At 46.9% G+C, this 21,147-nt stretch overlaps 1 protein-coding gene across 1 annotated transcript in view; it reads left to right on the forward strand.

Moving 5' to 3' along the window:
• Nucleotides 1-7,248: 7,248 nt before the first annotated feature.
• The window catches only part of CSMD2 (CUB and Sushi multiple domains 2), a 239,718-nt gene continuing 225,819 nt past the window's right edge, over nucleotides 7,249-21,147 (forward strand). The window contains exon 1 of the mRNA XM_034069226.1: nucleotides 7,249-7,405. Within this exon, the coding sequence (XP_033925117.1) occupies nucleotides 7,249-7,405 (157 nt within the window). The remainder of the gene's footprint in view (nucleotides 7,406-21,147) is intronic.

Below are 21,147 nucleotides of genomic sequence, written 5' to 3' on the forward strand. Positions count from 1 at the left end.
AGCTCAGGCTCTGCCACATGGGCTGGTTCAGTCCTGGGATCACGGAAGCAGTAGTAAAGCCTGAAGTACTTGCGTTGTATTTAACGCTTTTCTTATCCAATGTTCCAGTAGTTACTGTAAAACAAAACAAGGTTAAAGCTGTTAATAAACATGCATTCTCTTCATGCATCTGTAGAACATTTGCAGTTAGGAGGACACGATTTGCCTTTAAGCAACATCTAAGCTTGTCTGTTCCTTTGCAGGCTGGAGTTCTGCAACACAGTGCCCCAAACTCAGCAATTAGTGTTTCCAAGTCACTTGTTGGGGCTGTTATACTGTGACCCACAGGACCTGGAGTAAAGCCAATTGCCTGAGCCATGACAACAGATCACACTGTGAGAACAGAGCAGGAACATTTGCCTAAAGTTCAGAACTTGGAGATAAGAATATTGCAGCAGAGAATAGGTTTGATTGTGTCTCATGACTGTAGCTGAGAGACAGTAGACCTGGGCATGGAGCATTGTTTTTGTGTGTTCTAAGATGCTTTGAGGAATAAATAAACCCTAACAAACCCCCTGAAACAACAAGGCAGAGACACTGCCTCCCCCCCAAAAATAACACCTCCAAAACTATGCTACGAGCCCCAGAACAGGCCCCTAGGATGAGCAAATACCTAAATCTCTATAATCATCACCTTCCTATTTCTACTCTGTTTCAGGGTGTGAGAAGGACCCTGGATAGGTGCTGGTTAGAGGGCAGGGAGGTGCCAGCATCCTGGTATAACATGGGAATTCTCGGATGGAATGATCATTGGGCAGTTTTCAGTCTCTTGCATGAGGCTTGGGAAAGGCATTGCCATTGCCATAGGGCAGCTTGTGGTTCATGCCTCAGTTTTCCCATGACCCCCAGGTGATGTTCAGGGACCATGCCCAGATTCATACCTGCATTCTTGGTGACTGCATCGGAACTGGTTCTGGAGCAAGTCTTGGCAAGCGGTGGGAGCTGCTCCTTTTGTCCTGTGGCTTCACTTTCTGCTGTAGCTGTTGATGGTGCAGGTGCAGTGCTCTTGGCAGAGCTGACTTCCTTCACTGCCTTGGTTTCCTCAGCCACTACCTGACTGCCTGTGCCTTTGGCTGTGTCTGTGTCCTTCAGTGCCAGTGGCACCTCCAGCTTGCTGCTCTCTGTGCTGCTGGTGCCTGTCACGTTGCGGTCCTCCAGCCCCTTGGAGTTCTTGTGGGACTTTGCTGAGCACAGGGGGCCGGTGATAACAGATTTAGCAGAAAGGTGAGCATCACAGAGAGCTTTTAATTTCATCTCCCGTTCTTTATTTCCAATCATTGCTCTGTATATGCTTTCAAGCCCTTCTGGTTCATTTAGCAAGTAGTCACTGTAAGAAAATGGAATATGGCTGTTGTTAAAGGAGATTTGACTTAAAACTGACTCTGGTTAAGATTCCTAAGCCTTACATTTCTCGAGTGTTCTATGTAAGATTCAGGTGTTCCTTCTCAACCAGAATAAAGTTCACCTTTCTCACTGTGCCCTGACAGTAGTTGGAGAGAGCTGAGGTAGCAACTACACTTGTTTCCCTTTGGCCACTGATGCTATTGCAGCTGATGAATTGGGTACCAGCTTTACTGACGGTTGGTATAGACTGAAAGGTTCTTCTTAATCTGTCTCTAGGTTTTTCAGGAGCAGTAGAGGTAGTCAGGGTTCTAGTCAAAGGCAGAAAACTGACCTTCTGGCTGTCTCACTTGAATTGCTTTTATTGTAAAGCATTTTCCTGAGCTTGGTAGTCATTTGATACATGTTTAGCATTCCAGCTTGGCTGTTGTTGGAAGGTGCAGTGACTCTGGGGTCTGTGAGCAAGTGATGATCATCGTGCCCTGCCATAGGAGTGTGTGTGCAGGGGGCACTTCTGCTGGCTAATGACAGGAGAGCACTGCTGAGAGAAGTGCTTTCAGGAGCTGCCAAAGGTAACTCAACTCATGGATGAGTAGGGGATGGTTATTCTGAGCTCAGGGATGGTACTTCAGCCATGGATTTTGTTGTCATTTTAATTCCATCTCGGCCAAAGCTGTTGGGTTTGTCTCTGGTCTTTGTGCTTCTCTTAGCCCCTGCCTTCATTGCAGGGATCCCAAGGCTCATAACTCACATTAAAGTAGTAACACAAAACCTGTTTTAATCTGCTGTCTGCCCAGTTGCTTATAATTGCATGTTGAATGGGCTAGAAGTTGTGTTGGTGAAGCTGGCCAGTAGACTTACAGCTAAAGACCACATCTGTATTGCTTTAAGAGTAAAATGTTTTAAATGATACAATTAGGAATGTTGGTATGTGATAGTCCTTCACTGGTCTGTAGGATGTTGTCTTTCCTAAGGCAGCTGACAAGACCAAGATCTGTGGGTGATGAGCATGTGCTAATTGTAAAGATACTTTGGCTGTGTAATTTAAGCTACCCACTATAGGCATCTCCATGGGCTTCCTGAGGGTTCTGCACTTACCCATTTTCCCTTTTCCTATATTTATTCTGGAGACTCTTAACGTTTTGGCTTATTTAAGATACGGAGGAGAAAGGGAAGGAGCCAGTACTCCAAGCTGTGATCCCTGGTTTGTGCCTGCCATCACTATAGGTACTTCCCTTCCCTTGTCTCCTCTATGAAATGATCTCTTTCCCCAGCAATGAAGTTAGTTATGTTAAAGATAAAATGACCATTTACACTCCTTCATGTGCCAGGCAAGGCAGGTCAGGCTCACACGATGTTCTGTGTGGATGTTAGCAACTGGACATGTGCTGAAGCTCTGCTGGGTTTATAAATGTTGCTGTTTCCATTCTGGGAGCCCACAGTAAATATTGTGCCATCACTGTGAAGAGCACGCTTCCCTCTTACCATTATTTGTCCTGTGAAACATGATTTGGCATAAATTTTTCAGTGCTAAATTGAGCTTTTCTTTGTAAAGATCAGCTGTTTACAGTAGCTTCCTTATAACACTTTAATTTTTGATTTTGCTCCTTTGAATGCTGCTTTCACTTCTTCCTGTAAATATTTTGATGTGTGTGGTTGCTGTTCTTTAAATGTGGTGGGGAAGCGAATGCAGCAGCTGCTTTATGGTGCTTCAGAATCTGAAGTAGTCAGATTTCATGGGACACACTTTTATTTTCCCAAGGAATATTTGTTATAGTGGGATAAAAAGGGACTAATTTGCCTGATGAGGAGGCAGTTGGGGTACCCTGTGCCCCAGGCTTTCACTTCAACAGGTTACAACAGCCTGCTTTGCAATGGTGCAAAGAGGGAAGGAGCAGGTTCCATCTGTGGGAGCCTGGGCAAGGCTTGAAGGGCACTTACTTGCTCTGGGATCTGGTGGTGTCTGTCCGTGGGCTCTCCAGCATCTCTGAGCAGAGCCCGTGCTGCAGTGGTGCCTGCAGCTCCTCAGACAGATGTTGGGTGCGCTTCCAGATCTCATAGCAAGTGTCATCCAGGCCATCCCGGGGAGTGTTGCTGTGGATCCAGATGTGCCTCGGGAAGGGTCCCAGTGGGAACGGACCCTCTGATATCCCTTCTGAAGCTGAAATGCTGTTCCTGACAGGGAGCATCCTTCAGCCTCTTGCATCCACAACGGCCTTACTGGAGGAGGTGCTTTGTGTTGGTTCTGCCGAGCCATAGCAACCGTGGAACCTTGGGGCTGGGCAGCTGGAGCAGTGCTGCAGCTGGAAGCATCCAGTGCCCCTCCAGCCCTGGGACAGGGCTGTGTCCTTGAGCATGGCTCAGAGCCTTTGCTGGCAGAAATAGGCTCCAGTCTTAAGCATTCAGCTGCCCCTGAGCTCCCGATCGCTCCTGCTGTGTCTGCAGGTGGCTTGAGCCTCGTGGAGCTCATAACCAAGGACTGTTCCTCTGCTCTATTACCTTCTTTTGCCCTCTGTCCCTTTCTCTTTCCTCTGACCAGAGGTGATGAGCAGGGGCCTTGTGCGAGGGAAGTGGTGTAGACGGAAAGGGTGTTCGCCTTAGTACTTATGTTTCCATAGTGCAAAGAGGAGGTGCAGCATCCATGTGTATGGCCCATCTAGCACCATATTCCATCCCTTTAGCCCCCATGTAAGCTCTTTCCACTGCCATGGACAAAGAATTTGTTCTCAGTATTGGAGCTTGCTTATTTTTCAGCATCATGGATACTGGATTTTGCTTTGGGTACAGATTCTTTTTGACATCTTCTGTGGCATTTTGGGTACTGGGCTAAAAAGCTTGAGCTCAGTGTGAAAATACAAGGCAAAGTATCCTTTTAAATCTAAAAGATATGTGCACACCTTCAGATGCAACACTATTTTTTGCTACCAAAAAGCATTACACTGTACACTGAGGTCTTGGTTCTGTACTGAACTCTTTTCAGATAATCCAAAACTGTACTCTCTTGTCATGTAAGTTAAATGGTGAGTGGAGTTCCTTGCTAATAAAGGTATTATTCATCGCTATCCCTTAACTCATAGTTACGTCTGGATAAATGTTCTTTTCCTCCTAATAGTGATAAAATGTAGTTAAGAGAGAGCGAATGAAATTGTGTGGCATTTGTCAAGATGGCTTTTGGATGGTCCCCCCCCAGTACCAAACTACCAATTCTGGTACTTAAAATTGTATGGAACAGGATCATGGTCCCAGTGCCCTCTACAGTTCCCCCTGTCACCAGAGTGGTTGCGGTGATGAGCCAGGGCACTTGTCTGTGGTCCTTGGGCATGATGCATGTGTAGGAATGCTCTGTGGATTAACCTGGAACTCGGGCACGTTGCAGTTGCTGTGATTTACTTCGTTGGAGGACTCACAGAGCAGCTCGGGCTGTTCTGGCAGGAGGGTGAGGTACAATGGGAGAAATGCAATATAAAGAAGCTGACTGAATACCTGCAGAGGACGTGGAAGGCAGCAGTGAGGGACCAGTCCCCTTGGCTGAGCTGTGACTGCGGGTGGCAGTGCAGAGCACACCTCGGTGCTTGCACTGAAGGCAGGGTTTGATTTCCCTTTGAGTATGGGTGATTCTGCAGGGTGAGAAGCTGAGGGAGTGGTAAGGGTTAGAAATGGGCTGTGAACCAGAACGTGTGAGTGCCTCCGTGTTAGGGATGGGTTGTAATCAAAGGAGTTGGTGATTGGTTTCTGTTGTATTCATCACTGTTGTCCATTCAGCAAATACTGTATTTCTGGGAGGGAGTTAAACCCTAAACCAGGGTGGTTTTGAGGAGGAAACTTTGGGTTTGAAATAGATATGATTTTATGAACTGGGCATAAAGTGGGATTGTATCTCCTCAATGATGTTATTATGCCCGTGGATTGTTCCTGATGCAGGGCTGACTTTGGCTCAGCCCGTACCCTGCGGGTGCGCAGCAACCAAGTCACATCTTCAGCTGAATGCGATATTGGGATGGGGGGATCCTTTAAGGAGAAGAGCTGTATAAGGGAAAACCAGTGTATGGAGCTGTGAAGTGTGGTACCCTGGTCTCTGATCCTTTTGTGTTTGGATCTGTGCCTTTGAACAATAAGGTCTATTTGAATAGGATACTGCAGTTTAAACAGACATAAAGCAACTCTTTCATGTAACAGCCCTGGTTGCCTTGGCTCTTGGCATCGGTTCACAATGTAGGCAGTGGAAGGATTGAAATGCAGCGGAGACCCAGGGAAAGTGAGTGAGAAAGGATGGATTTGAGGGTGGAGGGACAGGTTTGCAAGCCCTCGATGTAATTTGGGGTTTAGCTGTCAAATAAGCTCATTCAGGGCAAGCGGAACAAGACTGGAGAGGGGTTTTGCAGCAGATGCAAAGCGCTGAGGCAGGGGGTGAGTGGTGAGCACGGGGTGAGCAGGGTGCTGGGGGGCTCAGCACCAGGTCCTGCTGCGGGGCCCCTCTGCTGCCCTGCCTCAGCAGCCTCCCTGGGCAAGGAAGGGGGAAGAGGAGGGGTAGTGATGGGGGGGATGTGAGGCTGGAACCCCCCCTTGTCTGCCAGCAGGAATGCTGTTTGTGGGAGAGGGCTTGCTCCTTGTCTGAATGAGAGGGGAAGCACCCGAGCAGCTTCTGGCCGAGATGGGGGAGGATATTTGAGGGTATCTCTTCCATTTATTCTTAAAGCTTTGCTGTCACGTTTGACTTATTTTTCTCATCCCCAGAACTGAGCATCATTACCAAGATAATTAAGTCCCTGAATGTGCCTTTAACAGACTGCATTTTTCCCCATCTTGCATGTAGCTACAGAGACAAATGTACTAAGAGATGCTTAAATAAAAAGGGTGGTGATGGAGAAATACCCCTCTCGCCCCTTCTGTAGGGGCAACAGCACCACGGCCAAGCCTGCCTGTTGGCTCAGGGGCCAGCACAGCCTTTTGCACCTCCAGAACACCTCCTGACCCACTCCCACCATTGCCAGGGCATTGCTGGATCTGTGCTGTGGGGACCACTTGCAGACTGGGGGGGTTAAAATGGCTCTTTCCTGATGTCTCTTGTGTTTGTAGCAAAATTTGCTTCATCACCAAAATAGTGTCAATACCATCAAGTTGTTTACAGAGCACGGAGGAGGGGTGGGGGGTGCTGGGAGCCTGCGTTGCTCTCGCAGATGTCTTAATAGCAGTGATGCTGTGTGTCTGTGTGTGTACATATGCACACCACGCTCTGATCCAGGCAAAATGGGGGGCTCTGGGACCGGTTCCTCCATGAGAAACCTGTAGTGTGCCTTCCAGATCAACACCGTGCTAAAGCCTGGTGTGGGGCTTGTTGGTGTGGGGAGGGTGGGTGCTGGTGGGAGGACTGGTTTGGGGGAATGAAACCAAGGCAGATCTGTTGGGTGGCTGCAGAGCAGCCCCTCACAGCCCCCCTGCCCTCTCCCCTCCCCAGCACTTAGTGAAGAGGAGAGCAAAGATACGGGAATGATTAATCAACTGGCTAATAAAAAAGTATAAATCCCTGGGGTCTGTGTGCTGCTAATGCCGAGGAGCTGGCTCGGAGACAGGCACCGGGAGGGACGAGCCAGCCCTCCTCTCCTTGCCTTGCCTCTCCTCTCCCCGAGCTGCTGCCACACTTGGTTCATTCCAGCTGCAGCAGCTCAGAGCCTTCCATGCGGTGGGATTTTTTCTGGGCTGAAAACAACCAAAAAAAGAACATTCCTAAGCCTGACCTGTTTTTTTTCCCCCCTTTTCCCTTTCTCCATCCATCCAGCCGAGGACGAGCCCAGAGCCAAAGGGAAGAAAAAGGGGGGAAACCCAACAGCAACCAACCCCCAGCACGCCCCATTCCTGCTGCCCTTTGACATGCAACCTTCCTTGGGATGGGACGAGCCGGGATGCAGCTGCAGCGTTGGAGAGAACTGGGGGAAACTGGGGATCTTTGCTGTCATGACGGTGGAGCTGAGCTCCTGGAGCCGGGTGCTGCTGCTCTCCATGGGGCTGCTGACGGTCTCGGTCACTGGTAAGTGGAATGCAGGAAGGTGGCAACTTTAGGGGCATTTTTCCTCCTGCTCCTTAGATCAAAGGAGCTCTGTTAATCCTCTTTGGAGGTGGGGGGGATGACACTGTGTGTGTGTGCATGCACTTGTGTGGCCGCACATGCTACCCTGTCGTGTTCAATAAGGAGTATGTTTTCTTCAGACCTTTGTAGCTCTGTACAAGACAGTTTCTTTCTGTAGCCCTTGGGAGCAACAATTTCAAGCAGTGGGGTAATGGAAGGTGGCTTTATTTGATGGCATTCCCCTGCTCTGGTGGGTCAAATCACTTGGGCACAGTTGCTGTGTGAGATGGAAGATGACTGTGAAAAATGCCTTCACGCTTTCTCCCTCCGTCTTTTCCTTGCATCTTAATTCAGTGTTTGTCCATAGCTGGTAAAACCGATTCAGAATGCCTTGCATGAAGATGCAAATACTTTGCTCTTATTCCTCCTGCCCTTATCTTTATTATCTCTTATATGAGCTCTTTGGCCTCAGCATCACGTATTTTGTGAGATAGGCGTATATTGACTGGAAAGATAGAAAGAGAAGACTTGAATTTGGGGGGGGGGTTTGCTCACGGCTCCTCCCTGGTTTCTGCAATTGCCCTTATAGCAAAAACATATCTAAAGACTGAAGTTTTTCTGGTGTAAACAGCAAATATTTAGGGACTGTCCTGTGTGTAGGAGGGGGAAGAGTGGGAGAGCTGCGTGTTGTCAGCTTCTGCTTTCAGCACCGTGCACTGCCCCGGTTTGCCAGAGTTTCCAAGTAACGTTTGTCTTGTGTGCTGTCTCTAGGCTGGAGGAATGCGTGTTTGTGTTGATGTGTGTGAAGGCTTCGTGGGCTTGGGGTTTCTGGGAAAACTTAGTCTGGAATCTAACACTGATATTATGATGGAAGCAGATCCAGGATAAGCATTAACTGCTCCTCTGGGGACTCTTGCAGTGGACCCAAAGTGTTTTGTGAGCTGGAGGTGTCTGTTAGGAGCTGGTATAAAACCCCCGGAAAACCTGCAGGTCCCAGTTAAGGATGAGTATTTACTTTGGTGAATATTCTTCCTTCAGCAGGAGCATTTACCCTTTGCAGAAGACAGAGCCATTCCAGCAGCTTCTGTTGTGCTCTTCTGGTGCAAGTAGACCAATGTAGAGGCACCTCAATACATGATGCACTAGATCAGGGGTTTACAGCTTCTCCTTGTAAGCTGCCTGTAGCTTGTTTGTGCTAGGTCTTGCAGGCTCCTTTCTGTATGCTTGCTCAGGTTATCATCTGTTCCTGCCAGGCCCCTAGCTCCATTCTCTCTGCATTTAGAGTGCTGTCTGTTCTGGATCCTTCACCTGCAGCTTGGTGCTCAGTGTTTCTCTTTGTGAGCAGATGATCATCTACAAAAGCCTTTTAGACCTCAGGTGTTTATTAGCATCAGAGCTGGGGACACAGATCAGTAGATCTCCTTTTTGAACAGATTCTGAAATCCTGTAATGATCCTTTTGTCAAAGCAAGAAACCAACTTTGAAATCAGTGGCTTAGTGCTTGGTACCCAGATCAGTCAATGCCCACAGAGTGAATGCACCCACCTTTTACAGCCTCCTCGGTGCTTGTAGGGTTTAATTCCAGAAGGTAGCTTTAGTCTGGGCTTGGATTTCTAGTGCTTTCGCTGAGCAGATGCTGAACCTCTGTGGAGCAAAGTTGCTGAGATGCTTCAGTTCTCACCTCGCTTGTTCTTGGGGTTGGTGTGGGTAGTAATAACCAAGAGTACCCATAGTGTGGCAGTAGAGCTGTATATGTGAAACTACCCGTTAGTAGTTCTGGTTGGCTTAGAAATAAAAGGGGAGAGAAGCCCTGCTCGCAGCACATCAGCTGTGCTCTGTCACTCGTCCCATTGCCCAGTAATGTCCTTCTAAAACATGGCCCACAAGCATGTCCCTTCTTCAGCTGCCGCTATGCAAGAAACGGAGCTTGTTTGTGCCAAGGAGGTGGTCATGCAGTGTTGTGAGGCTCCTGAAATGGTGTTCCTGGGTTGTCAGAACGGGTGGGATCAGCAATGGTTTTCCTTTCTGTTCTGTCCTTAGTAATTAGCTATGCATGGGCAGTAGAAGGTGTATTTAGGGTATGTATTGGCCAGGTTTGCATGAATGTGCAGATATGCAATGTTTTTGGAGGGGGTCTCAATACTGTTATTCACTCACTCTGCCTTGCTGGTCAGCATCTTGTTTTGCACCGTGTTACAGGAAGATGCACCAGCTTGAGTTAGGGTCTGATCAGTCTAAACCCATTGTAATTACCTGTTTTCTTGATGGAAAATAGTTTTGGGCAGCCTCTTCCTGTGAAGAGGGGAGGAGCAGGAAGGTGCTCATGGATTCTGATGTGCGTATTTATGTTGTAAATCATCCCTTTATTTTGTACTGTTACCTTCACACGATGAAGAGCCATTCAGGGGCACTTCTGGGGGGCAGCTTCGGTTGCAATACTCAGTGATTTGAGTATATTTTTGTTCTCCAGGGGTAAGGGCATGAGGCATGAGCTCTCTGAAGAGGTGGGTAGATGTGTTTTTGTAGGAGGGAAGGAAGGGAATAGTCGCCAGCCTGATTACATTTGATTGTGGCATATGATGGAGCGACAATATTTGATGACAGTAGCTGAGTGTATCGTTTGATCCAAGTCCTACTATTGCTGAAGCAGTGAGGATATTGGAGCTAAATTGAATGAATGATTTCCATGTACTCATTCGTGCCTTGGTCCTGTCTTTTGTTACTGGGAAGGAGTCACTTATGGAAAAGGTTCAGAGGGTACAGCTCTTGGGATCAGGCTGGCTTCTTGGTCTCTGGATTGGGAACACAGCATCATGTTGATGTACCTTGTCCTTGGTCCTGGGAGAAGAGGATATGTCATCTGGACCATCCTTCTGTGTCCATGTGCCTGTAGTTAAGAGGCTGGGCCACCATCGTGTTGGCTGGAACATCGTTGTTTCTGAGGTCTCCTGTGGAAGGACACTTGCATGGCTTTCGAAGGAATCGAGGCACAGAGATCCAGCACAGTGATAGTAGCACCCACAGTTTGTGTGTTGACACACTGGTTCTGGAGGAGTGAAGTACAGTGCAGTTATGGAAATGGTTGTGTTTTGCTTGCAATAAACATGATGCAGTGCAGTAATCTGTAAAAGAGATGTGCTTTTGCCATGCTATGCCGTGGCCGGCTGGTGTGATTGTGGTTAATGTGTAATTGGGAAAATCCCAGTGATTAAAGAAATCAAATTAGCTCTGTTTCAGTCTCTTTGCTGCTGCCATGGACACAGCCAGCCAGAATGGAGACACTGTGCTGCAGGAAACTTGGATGTAATACTTTGTCTCCCTTGCATGAAAGTGGGAAAAGAGGCTTTTGGGATTGGTGTCCATACCCTCCCCCTTATTTAATGTGACTTTGTAATGAGCAGTATAGTGTTGGTTCTTCCTTCCCAATGTGAGGTGTATTCCGGGGCTCAGCCCCTTGCAGTAGTGGTTGCAGGGATTGTCCTTATGAGGTACAAGCATCCCCACTGTAGTCCTTAACTGTCTGGTTTGGGTGCACACCACTGTTGTCTGCTGGGTGGAAAGGGAACTGGGGGCTGTGTCAGAGTCCTGGCTCTGGTGACTTCCTAGAGGGCAAGATCATCATGGAGTAGGGAGATCTGATGGTCTGTGCCTTCACTGGAAGAGGAGAAGGATCTTGCAACTGTGAGGCCCAGAGCAGCTGTGGTTGCCAGGGAGATGTGTGATAGGAGAGTAATGAAATAAATCCTTGCCATTATTGACTGTGAAAATCTGCTTGAAAATGAACTCATGACCTGGGGTTGGGGGGATGAGTGTTCAGACAGTTGAAGGAAGGGGAACTTACAGTAAGGGGTACTCAGCAGCTGCATGAGCAGTCATTCTTATGCGTCTAGTGTGGTGTAGATGTACAGCTGGAGGCAGCCCTCGTCTGTAGGAGTGTTCAATCTTCACTATCAGTGATTGTTGGTCCATAATTCTGTAGTGTTGGAGGACTGTGAAGAAAGGTGGATGCCATAGCACAGAGGGGCTTCCTGCCTGCACTGCTGGCAGTCTGCTTCTGAAGCCAGCTTTGTCCAAGAACAGTGCCTGAGAAAGGCAACCAGTGTCACCAGGACACAGCTTTCTACTTGTACATATATAAGCCTGGCCTTGACAGGGATGCTGGTGTGCAGCTGCCCCAAGTTGGCGTGAAAGCCTGGTACCTCAGCCTTCACTGGCACATGGGCTTCCACCTGAGGAATTCTTGGTGACATTTGCAACTAGAAGGAAATGAACAGCATCCTATATAGATGATCTTTAAGGTCCCATCCACCCGTAACCATTCTGTATCCTGCTGGAAAGGCTTTCTTCCTCCCCTGCATGTAAAGGAGGCATTGCTGCTCCTGCCTCGGTGTTAGCCCCCAAAGAGGAGGCACTGGGCAGAAGCAGCTTCTGTAAGCACAGGGGAGGTGGGAGGCAGAATTGGATGCGGAAGGGCTCAGCCAAGGTCATGCAGCAGCTGGCTGCAGAGCTAGGAACAGGCTCAGTGCTCTCACTCCTGTGTGTTGCTGGAGGTTCTGGAGATGCCTTCTCTACACAGATGAGCTCTGGGTTGTGTCTGTGCTGGTGGATGTGAAGGTATTTTACAGTGGCTTCATTGAAACGGACCAATTTCTCAATCCATTTATCAAAGTGTCTGCAGTTCCCCTTTCCAGGCAGGTAAACCAGCAATGAATATCAAACAAAGGTGTTTTTACCCAGAAAACTTGAAAACAAAAGCAAGAGAAGATGGGTTCTTTTGGCCTCTGGCTTGCATTAGGCTTGGGAATGTTCAGTGTGTTGTGGCCTAATGAAATGGTCACCTCCATTTCTTCCAGGGAGAAGTCTTTAGCTGTGTCTCAGTTGCCAACAGGATGTTTCCCCAAGCCTGGGTCACAGCCTGGTAATCCTGGTGCTGCCAGTGCCTGGAGCTGGTTGCATGGGAAGGTGCAGGAAGTACTAAAATAGACAAGAAAGATGAGTTAATCACAGCTAGAGAATTAACCACAACTGGGGATTTTCTGGTTCACTGAGCTCTTATTTGTTCACTCTCTCTCTTGACTTGTAGAAGTCATTAAAGCCCAGTTCTTGCTGTTTTCCATGGCTTGTTGGCACTCACAGATCCTTGGGGAGGCGAGCCTTAGTCATTCCCTTTCCCTTCCCCATCTGTAAAATGGGGCTAAGGAGAACTTGCAAAATCCTCCAACAATTCACAGCTTTATTCTGCAGAGAGATGTGGGGATGTTTGTGAGGAGCTTTCAGCACACACAAATTGCTCGAGGTTGATTAGCTACACAAGTTTTATGCTCTTGGTTCTCTCCCTTGATTGCTTGGAGTGAATTCAACCATTTAATGTACAATTTGGGATTAATTGTGAATGACATTGAGGTGGGAGCTGTCTGTCTGCTGCTGAAAGTGTTCATGCTAGAAAACTGGAAGTCACAAATATCATCAAGCAGGCTAAGAATTTGCTGGAAGCATCAGGGAATTGGATCCTGGCCTTCAGGAGGAGCAGGTATTGGCAGGAAGGATTGTCTGGATCTTCAGCTTTTAACCTGCCACAGACTCTTTGGCTTTGAAGCAGTTGATTAAATTGGGTGAGCTTCAGCTTCTTGTCTGGAGAGTGGAAAATGATAGAATCACAGAGCCATAGACTGCTTTGGGTTGGACGGGACCGTAAAGGTCACCCAGTCCCAACCCTGCAGCTCTATTACAGTCAGCAGGGTTCTTCCCTCATTGCTGCAGGGCAAAGGAGGATCTGGTCCTTTGTTAGAGGCTTGCTCTGACGTTGGTGAACAGTTAAAGCCAAGTTGGAGGTACAGAAAATGGAGGCTCATTTTTTCTGTAACAAAGGCACAATTCAATGTTCCTTTCCCATTTGATGCACCAAATAATAGTATCAAGAAAAATGTATTTCCTCCTGGAAAGGAGATCTTCAGAAGGATAATGAAGCCTGGTGCTTTTCCAAAGGCAATGCCAGTTTTAAAGATGCTACTTGCATCATGCAGCATATTGTTTATATCCCTCTATTGTTGTTTTGCCTCCATTAGGGAAAGGTTAGGCACTGATTGCGGACACTGTACATCTGTCAGTGACCATCCTGGGATGTTTTCATTAAAGTTAAGCATCACTTGGAGAAAGACTCACTCTGTTAGTATTAAAATACTGTCCACTGCTGAAATAATGAGCACTGGAAGGGCAGGGAGCTTGTCCCTAAATACAGACTTGGGGCTTTATTTCTAATGTTGGGTTTAACTCTCAGCCTCCAAAGACAGCAGCCCTGGAATGATCAAAGAGTGTTGTGAGTAGCTCTTCAAAGGATGGTAAAGCAGCTGTATTGGATTTGAAGTGGTCCAGAAAATGCTTTACGGGAGGGTCTGTCATTTGTTCCTACTATGTTCTGTGACAGTCTTAAATTAGAGAACAAATTATGACCTCCTTTGCCCAGGAATCTGACACTGAGGGCTGGTATGGGGAGTTTCCCCCTTTTTATCATGAGTGCACTTAGCAAATGAGACAAGAAATGCCCAATTTGAACCTACAGGTCAATTCTGTTCACCCCTTGTTAAGTCTTTGCCTGAGAGCTGTGTAGGTTGAGAAGGAAAGCTGTTGATCTGCTTTTAGGTGTGAAAACTAAGATTAAGTAGAATATGTCTATGAGTGAAAATGAGGTTTTAAAGAAAATTAACATGGTACAACATAATGTTAGTGGTAATGGAGAGAAGTTCTTATTTTCCTTGTTATACTTAGGTGGAGTTCACAGGATGCTGAAGTGGTATGGAAATGACTTGGACTTTGCTTACAAGTAGGTTGAGCCCCTGGAGCTGGGGGGGATGCTCGTGTCCAAGTCATGGCAGGTTGGTCCCTAGTGTGAGACTTGTTCTGTCTTGGGTCAGTGAGTCTGGTGGTGCAGAGTCAGCGCATCCAGCAGTTGCCAAGCTTGTGTGTGGACAAAGGACCAGGTATCCTTAGAGCAGAGCTGAGAGCTTCAGCTGTGGTACATGTGAAATTCATGTGTAAAGGGACTGAAAATTTCAGTGTGATCCAAGTGTTTCCCTTTTTCTATGGATAATCTATTCAGAACCTTTTGAAGCTATTTATTGTCCCATTGGGTGATCTGAATTAACTTTCCTGTGTACTGTCAACTTGTGACTTCCATTGATTGCTCAAGGTGACAAGTAGGCATTAGGTAATAAATATCAAGTGCAGCAGTACTTGAAGGAAGTGAATGGGAAAGTGCTGCTAACAGAATCAAGTAAACTTGGATTTATATCCCTACAAAAATTCCCTGGAGAAATTGCCTTCTGTTTGCCTCCTTTTGTAATTCAGATATGATAATACAAGTGCAAGCTGTTGTAACGCAAATGCCTGGCAGAGTGTTTGGGGGAAGATCTCAAAGCACTTGTAAAATGTATAGAACCTTTCTCTGTGGAGACTGTAGGGAAATGAGAATTGTGGTAGAAGCAAAGAGCTTTTAATAAGTGCAGGCTCTGCTTACTCAGGATTCTTCTGTTTCTTTAATATCTGAAGGTATGAGATTCTGGACATTAGCGACAGCTGCTTTGCTCCTTATGGCATGAGCTGAATATTAGAAGTCAGTTTTTCTGTGTCATTGTATATAGAACTTCTCTATCTTCTCTGTTTTGAGCCCTGCATGCTGAAAAGGCACTGTGGCTTCACTGCAACTCCCATGGTATATATATAGTAGACTTCTGTACTTACCATATAGTTATAAATGCATGAAAACATACCCACATTTAATCTATTGATGTTTAAAGTTATAAGCTAGAAACTGAAACATGGTGGGGAGGAGACAAAATACTTGCAGCTCACTCTGAGCTTAGGACAGATGTATTTCTATATCCAGTGCATTATTCTCTTTAAACTGGTGGTTCTCTATCAGTGTAATGATGAAATTGTTAATACTGTGAGAGTTTCAAGGCTGAGGTCTGCTAAATTATTATGAGATGAGATTTGTAGCTGGGTCAAAGATCTCTCCTGGGGCAAGCTCCATCCTCACTGGCCTTGAGGGAGCATTGAGCTTTATAGATGGGGATACAGCTTCATAATGAATGGCAAATGAAATTGCAGCTACTTTTAAGTCTTTTCATGATAGCATGGATTGGTAGCAGGCGGAATGGAGACTAATGATGAAAATCTATCAGGAGGAAGCCTTTAGATAAGGCCGTCAGTGTGGTTTGTGAGATGGATTTCACCTTGAACCTTGGTTCACCTTTCTTCCATTCCTTGAGATGAAGGAGTCCGGACACCTGAGATGAAAATGAGTTTGTTTGAGCACAACAGATTAGACCATTTAAATGCAAATATTCTCCATCTGGAAAATAATTGAGATACAAATTGAGAAGTTTGGTTTGGAGGTAATAATTAGCACCTTGTAAATGAGAGTGGGTGAAGATGCTGCTTGTGACTGGAGTCCCTTTGCAGGGGTTTGTATACAAGTTTCCTATCAACTGAACTGCCTTTCCCTGGGTTCTCATTTCAGCTGTGTTGAGGTAACTGCTGGGTGAAGCACCAGGCCTGTGGGACACAGATGAGATCTGAGATTGACGACATTCCCATAATGGGAATTGCAGAGCGAGCAGAAAGCCCTGCCTGCCCTGTGCCATGTGCACAGGTGGTGGGACTGGAGTGGAGGAAAAACTAAATCTGTGTTCATTTTACTGATGCAGAGGGAAAATAAGAGTAAACTTTTAAGAAGCCTTTGAATCATGCTGAACATTTCCATTGAGTCTTCAGCTCCCAGGGCAAGGTTGTCAGGGATGTGTATAGCTGCCCAGTGGGCTTTTATAAGAGGATATGTTAGCAGTGAAACTCAGGTGCATTTGTAAAGCTCCAGGGCATCTGTCTGCACTTCTTTGGTTATAAAAAGGTGCTTGTAAACCTGGTCCACTTTAATTCCTGTTGAAAAGGGACTTGTGGTCCTTGGGTGAACTCATTTTGGTTTTGAGAAGTCTTGCACAAAGGAGTTACCCAATCTCATGGATACCTTGCCATGAGGCCAGGGACAAATCCCAGGCTCCATCTCAGAGCCTTAACCATGTGCTAAACTGCGTTGTTTTAAGCTTGCTATCAAATGAAGTGTGCAAGCTTGCATGGTGCTGCAAAGCCATTCTCTTGTTACTGGAGCGTGGGGCAGCACTTCTGTGGCTCACTTTGAAACATGAAGCATAAGCACTTGAAAGGAGACTGATGGTGGGATGAGATGAAAAGATATTGGGGTAATTGGAAAGCCATGAAGGGAAGTGCCAGGGAGAGGCAGTGAGGCTGTTCCTCACACTGCAGACAGCTTGGGAAGGCCGTGCATTAATTGGTTAATGCTTGTGAATTGCTTTGAAGCTGGAAAGAGCTATATAAGTGCTTGGTATTATTATTATGCTGACAATGGCTGTGTCGAGGAGCTGTGGTGCTCAGGGAGCAGTCAGAATTGATTAAGAGACAGTTCTGAAAGAGAAAGTTTTGAAGGGAGGAAATGACATCCCTTGAGAAGAGGCTGCTGTGGCTGAGCACTGGGATACCCGTTACCTCTCTGAGCTGAGCCCATCATTTCAAGCAATGGATGGTCCATACGAGGTTCAGTTTAATCGGGAATGAGTGAACCTCTGCAGGTTCTTTAGGCTGTTGCGTGGCTGCTGCGAGGGGTGGGACTGTGCAACCACCAGCACAGCCATGTTCATGCTTGTTTGGGGTGTGGAGGTCGCATCATGGTCAGTTTGATGCCTCATCTGTGGGCGACTGCAGGTTTTTGGTTACTGCTGTTTAAAAGCATCCCATACTTGTGGTCTGGAGGTGGCTAATACTGTGTCATCTAGATCAAGTACTGGAGTCCAGGCAGATGGATGAGAGCTTCTCCTATCCTGTGCCTAATGCTGGAGAGAAGAGGCCACATCCCGTGTCCTGCAGGTATGTGGGAACACTGCAGCCTCTGACTTTGCTTAAATCACTGCTGTTGTGAAGAAGCCATAGGCCAAAATCCAGGTCCAAACTGTGTGAGGCTCATGGCTAAGAACAACCGCTCCTGCTCGCTTGTGGGGCTGTCACTTCTCTTTCCCCTTGTCTCCTGCTGCTCTTGGCTTCCCGCAGTGCCTGGGATTGAGCTAAAACCCCAAACAATTGGTGTTGCTGCATGCCAAGAGCATGACTGTTGTGAAGGGAAGGAAGGAATTGAATGGTGACTCTTAGTGAAGCCAGCGAGTAGCAAGCTAGTTTGTCTGCAGTATTGCCAAACTCTATTACCTACTTGTTCACCATTCAAAGAAATGTCTGTATATATAAAGCCAAGGGGCTTTTCCCCTCCCCTCTCTGTTTCTGCCAAGGCTGCCCTGCATTGAGCTGCGGTTGAGCTGTTGCATGTGTGCCTGTGCCTAGCAACTGTCCCTAGCAACGTCAGCGAGTGGGACCGAGCCGCTAGCTGTCAGGCGCTGGTCAGAATGGCAATTTGTGATGAGAGATGCTACAGCCTCTTTCCATGAGGCTTCCAAAGCCTTGTTCTTCATTTCTTGACCTTCAGGCTTTCTTGAATACCTCCGGGGAGCTTTCTGCTGCTGCCTTGCAGAAATGAGGCAAGCTGGAGCTGCCTGGTAGCTAAACCTTTGTATGGTGTCTTTGGAAAGCTTTTGTAATGGTCTTTCAGCCAAGGTGTGATGTTATCACCGCTTGGGCTGGGGTAAACTACGTACACGTGAAGAGGTCCAGTGTTCCATCACGTCAAGTGCATCTGAAGCTGCTGTGTTTAATGCTCTTCTACATTAACAGAGGGGCAAGACATTGAAATAGGTAACATCCACCCTAGGAAATGGATGCTGCTTCTGGGGCAGCAGCCTGAGTGTGCTTCATGCTGAACCAAGACCCGAGCTGGAGCTTGCAGCACTGGGTGTTGGGCTCTGTAGCAGATGTGTGAATCTAATGGCAAATCTTGGTGCTGATAAAGCTCAGCTTGGCTTAAAGCGTGGTGAGCTGGGCTATGTTTGGCCTTGGCGACAGGATCCCTGTGCTTTGCTCCCTGTTAAAAGGGTCAGGGGTTTCCTTCTCTCTCTGTATGTTCCTTGCATCAACAAACTCGGCTTGCCCGGCTCTCTGTAGGTCAGGAGAGTGTGGAAACAGTCTCTGCTTTTGTGGTACAGCCAGAGCAGGCAGAGCCCATTCCACTCCTCTGCTCGATGGGCATGGTTTGGGAGCCTTCCAGATGAGGGGATCGATGTGGCCTTTGTCACTGGGGCTTTCACAGAGGATGGGGAAAGGTAGCGAGGTGTTTGTGGTGTGGAGCAGCCTGTAAGGTGGTCATTGACATGGCCCTGCAGGACTGGCCAAGCAGCGTTTCCTTTATGAGTGCTTGAAATGTTTCCTGATGTTTTATGTGTTGCTGTCCACTGGATGTGGCCCTGGGGTGTGGGGCCCGGGTCTCTCCAAGTACCTAAACCGACTTAGGGCACCTAACAGGCAGTAGTTTTTAAGATCACTGCTCTAAATAGGAAAATGTGTATTCATTAACATCTTGATGAACACAGATTGTATTAATATTTACTCTGTTACTGCTTATAGTGAAAAGAATGTGTTCCAGGGGGTTTCTAGGTGCTTATTAGAACAACTCCAGGGTAATTTTTTAGTATCTTGTATTCTTAGTCCTTAAGCCCTCCTGCCTCCCTTTCTGACAGTAAAACTGGAAGGAATCCATCTCCCTTCCCCTCATTGTGCGCAAGCTTTTACTCCTAAATACTTGTCCTGTTTTCTAGCTTGCTTTGATTCTGTTTGGATTGTAAGCTTTACAGATGGTAAAGTGGTCTATAAATCTGCAGGAGTGATTGAGAGCGATACAGGATGCACCTGGGGAAAGCCAGCATGACACCATGCTGTCTGTTTGATAACCCAACAGGATACGTGTCCTGGTACTCACTGCGCAACAGCTCGAGTTCTTACAGCTACACAACAGGTAGTGTGGCTTTGATCTTTAAGAAGATTAATAAGATTGACAGCAATCTCTTAATTAAAAAGACAAATCTGGTGGGGGTCTTGAAGCCTCAAGTCCTTCTGTTTTGAGGCTGCTCCAGGGTAGGGCTGAAGCAGGCTGGTAGGAGACAGCCTGTGTCAGGTCAGCATGCTGTGCTGTTGAGAGCAGAGGACTTCAGCCTTGAGGGAAGATGTGGCAGCTTGTTGTGACCAGCGTGCTCACTTAGGCTTAGCCAAATGAGGCATTACTCTCCAGCTGAAGTCTCTGGCCTCTCAGCATGTCAGGGGACTGCAGTGCAGCTGTAAGACAGGACATATGTGCAATGTCATGTTCTTGTGATTTCAAGTTGTGTCCTGCAATGGCTTTTGATGTTACCTGAAATTGGATGCTTCCTTTTTTCCTCTACGCCCGTGACCTTTCAAGGCTCAAGCATGAAATACAATCCCAAAGCATCATAAAGAAAAGCTTCTTTCTTCAAAGGAGGGGGTTAGCTTGGTGTAGAGGAGGGATTGGGTTGTGGGGATGGCAGGGAGAGGCTGGGGGGAGCCCACAGCCTCATTGGGGGTTCAGAACCATCATCAAATGAGGAAGCATTGAACGGGTTGGGTTCATTTATCCTAGCCCGGTGCTTCCCACCATTGTTGGCTCTGTTCACCTCAACATTTCCAGTGTCAGGTGCCTTTATTTCCCTATAGGTGCTTTTTGCATGTCCAGGAAATTGAAAAGAACAGACATGAGGCTGTTCTCCTTTCTTGCCTTGCACACATGGCCAGAGGCATTGTGAGCTGTGGGTTGAAAATCACCTGTCTCAGGACGAGATGCCTGGGGAGAGCTGACTGTTCTTGGAGTCCAGTGTGGATAGGAGAAAGTGCCATAGCCTGAAGTAATGACAGGCTGAATCTGGGCCAGACGTTAAGGGAATGAGTGATGCCTTTGCTCAGGTTTTTCCTAATCTGAAACCTGTGTCATTTTGAAGCTGTGTTGGGAATGTTACGTGGTCACCGAGCAGCATGGCCAGGCCTGAGGATGGGGCAGTGATGCTTGGAAGTTCTGGATGCTACCGTAAACAGGAAAGATTGAGGAATTGCTGCTGTATTGAAAATCTATTGCAGGGTTTGTCCCTGGGATTTTAGGCCAGATGGAATGTGTTTGTGTCATCGCAGGATATGGATTTCAGTTTTCTTGGGAAAAGACTTTTATGTTCACCTATTTCATTGAATGGGCTGGAACAACACAGAATAGAAACATTTGTGCCTAAGTAACATTAACTAAAGAAAATGACAATACCGAAAGCTACTGCACTAAGGAGAAGGCAGCCATGTATCACCAACAGATGATGCTGGTGAGAGCTGTACGTGATCTGATATGTTCCTTTTGAATTGTGCAGTGACCATACATCAGTGCTTGCTAAATTAGATTTCTGCTAAGAAACAAAGTGCATCAACTGATGCTTTAGGAGGCACTTCAGAAGTAAATCCCGTTTTCCTCTCCCTGAAGTATTGCTCCCTTAGATATTCATATGGTGTAAATCACAGTAGTTAAAATCCTTCCTTGATTCGCACCGCTGTGGATCTGGCCTGGTAAGTTTAAGGAATTGGAAACAGATGGGAGACAATGTTTTGTACCTGTTTTCTTTGCACTTGTAATGTCAGACAAGCCTTTGTTATTTAGCTTCTGACAACCTGGTGAAGATTTGTAGTGACAGAATTTGAATGTAGGAATT

The sequence above is a fragment of the Melopsittacus undulatus genome, chromosome 14, assembly GCF_012275295.1.
Source record: "Melopsittacus undulatus isolate bMelUnd1 chromosome 14, bMelUnd1.mat.Z, whole genome shotgun sequence".
Taxonomy (NCBI): Eukaryota; Metazoa; Chordata; class Aves; order Psittaciformes; family Psittaculidae; genus Melopsittacus; species Melopsittacus undulatus.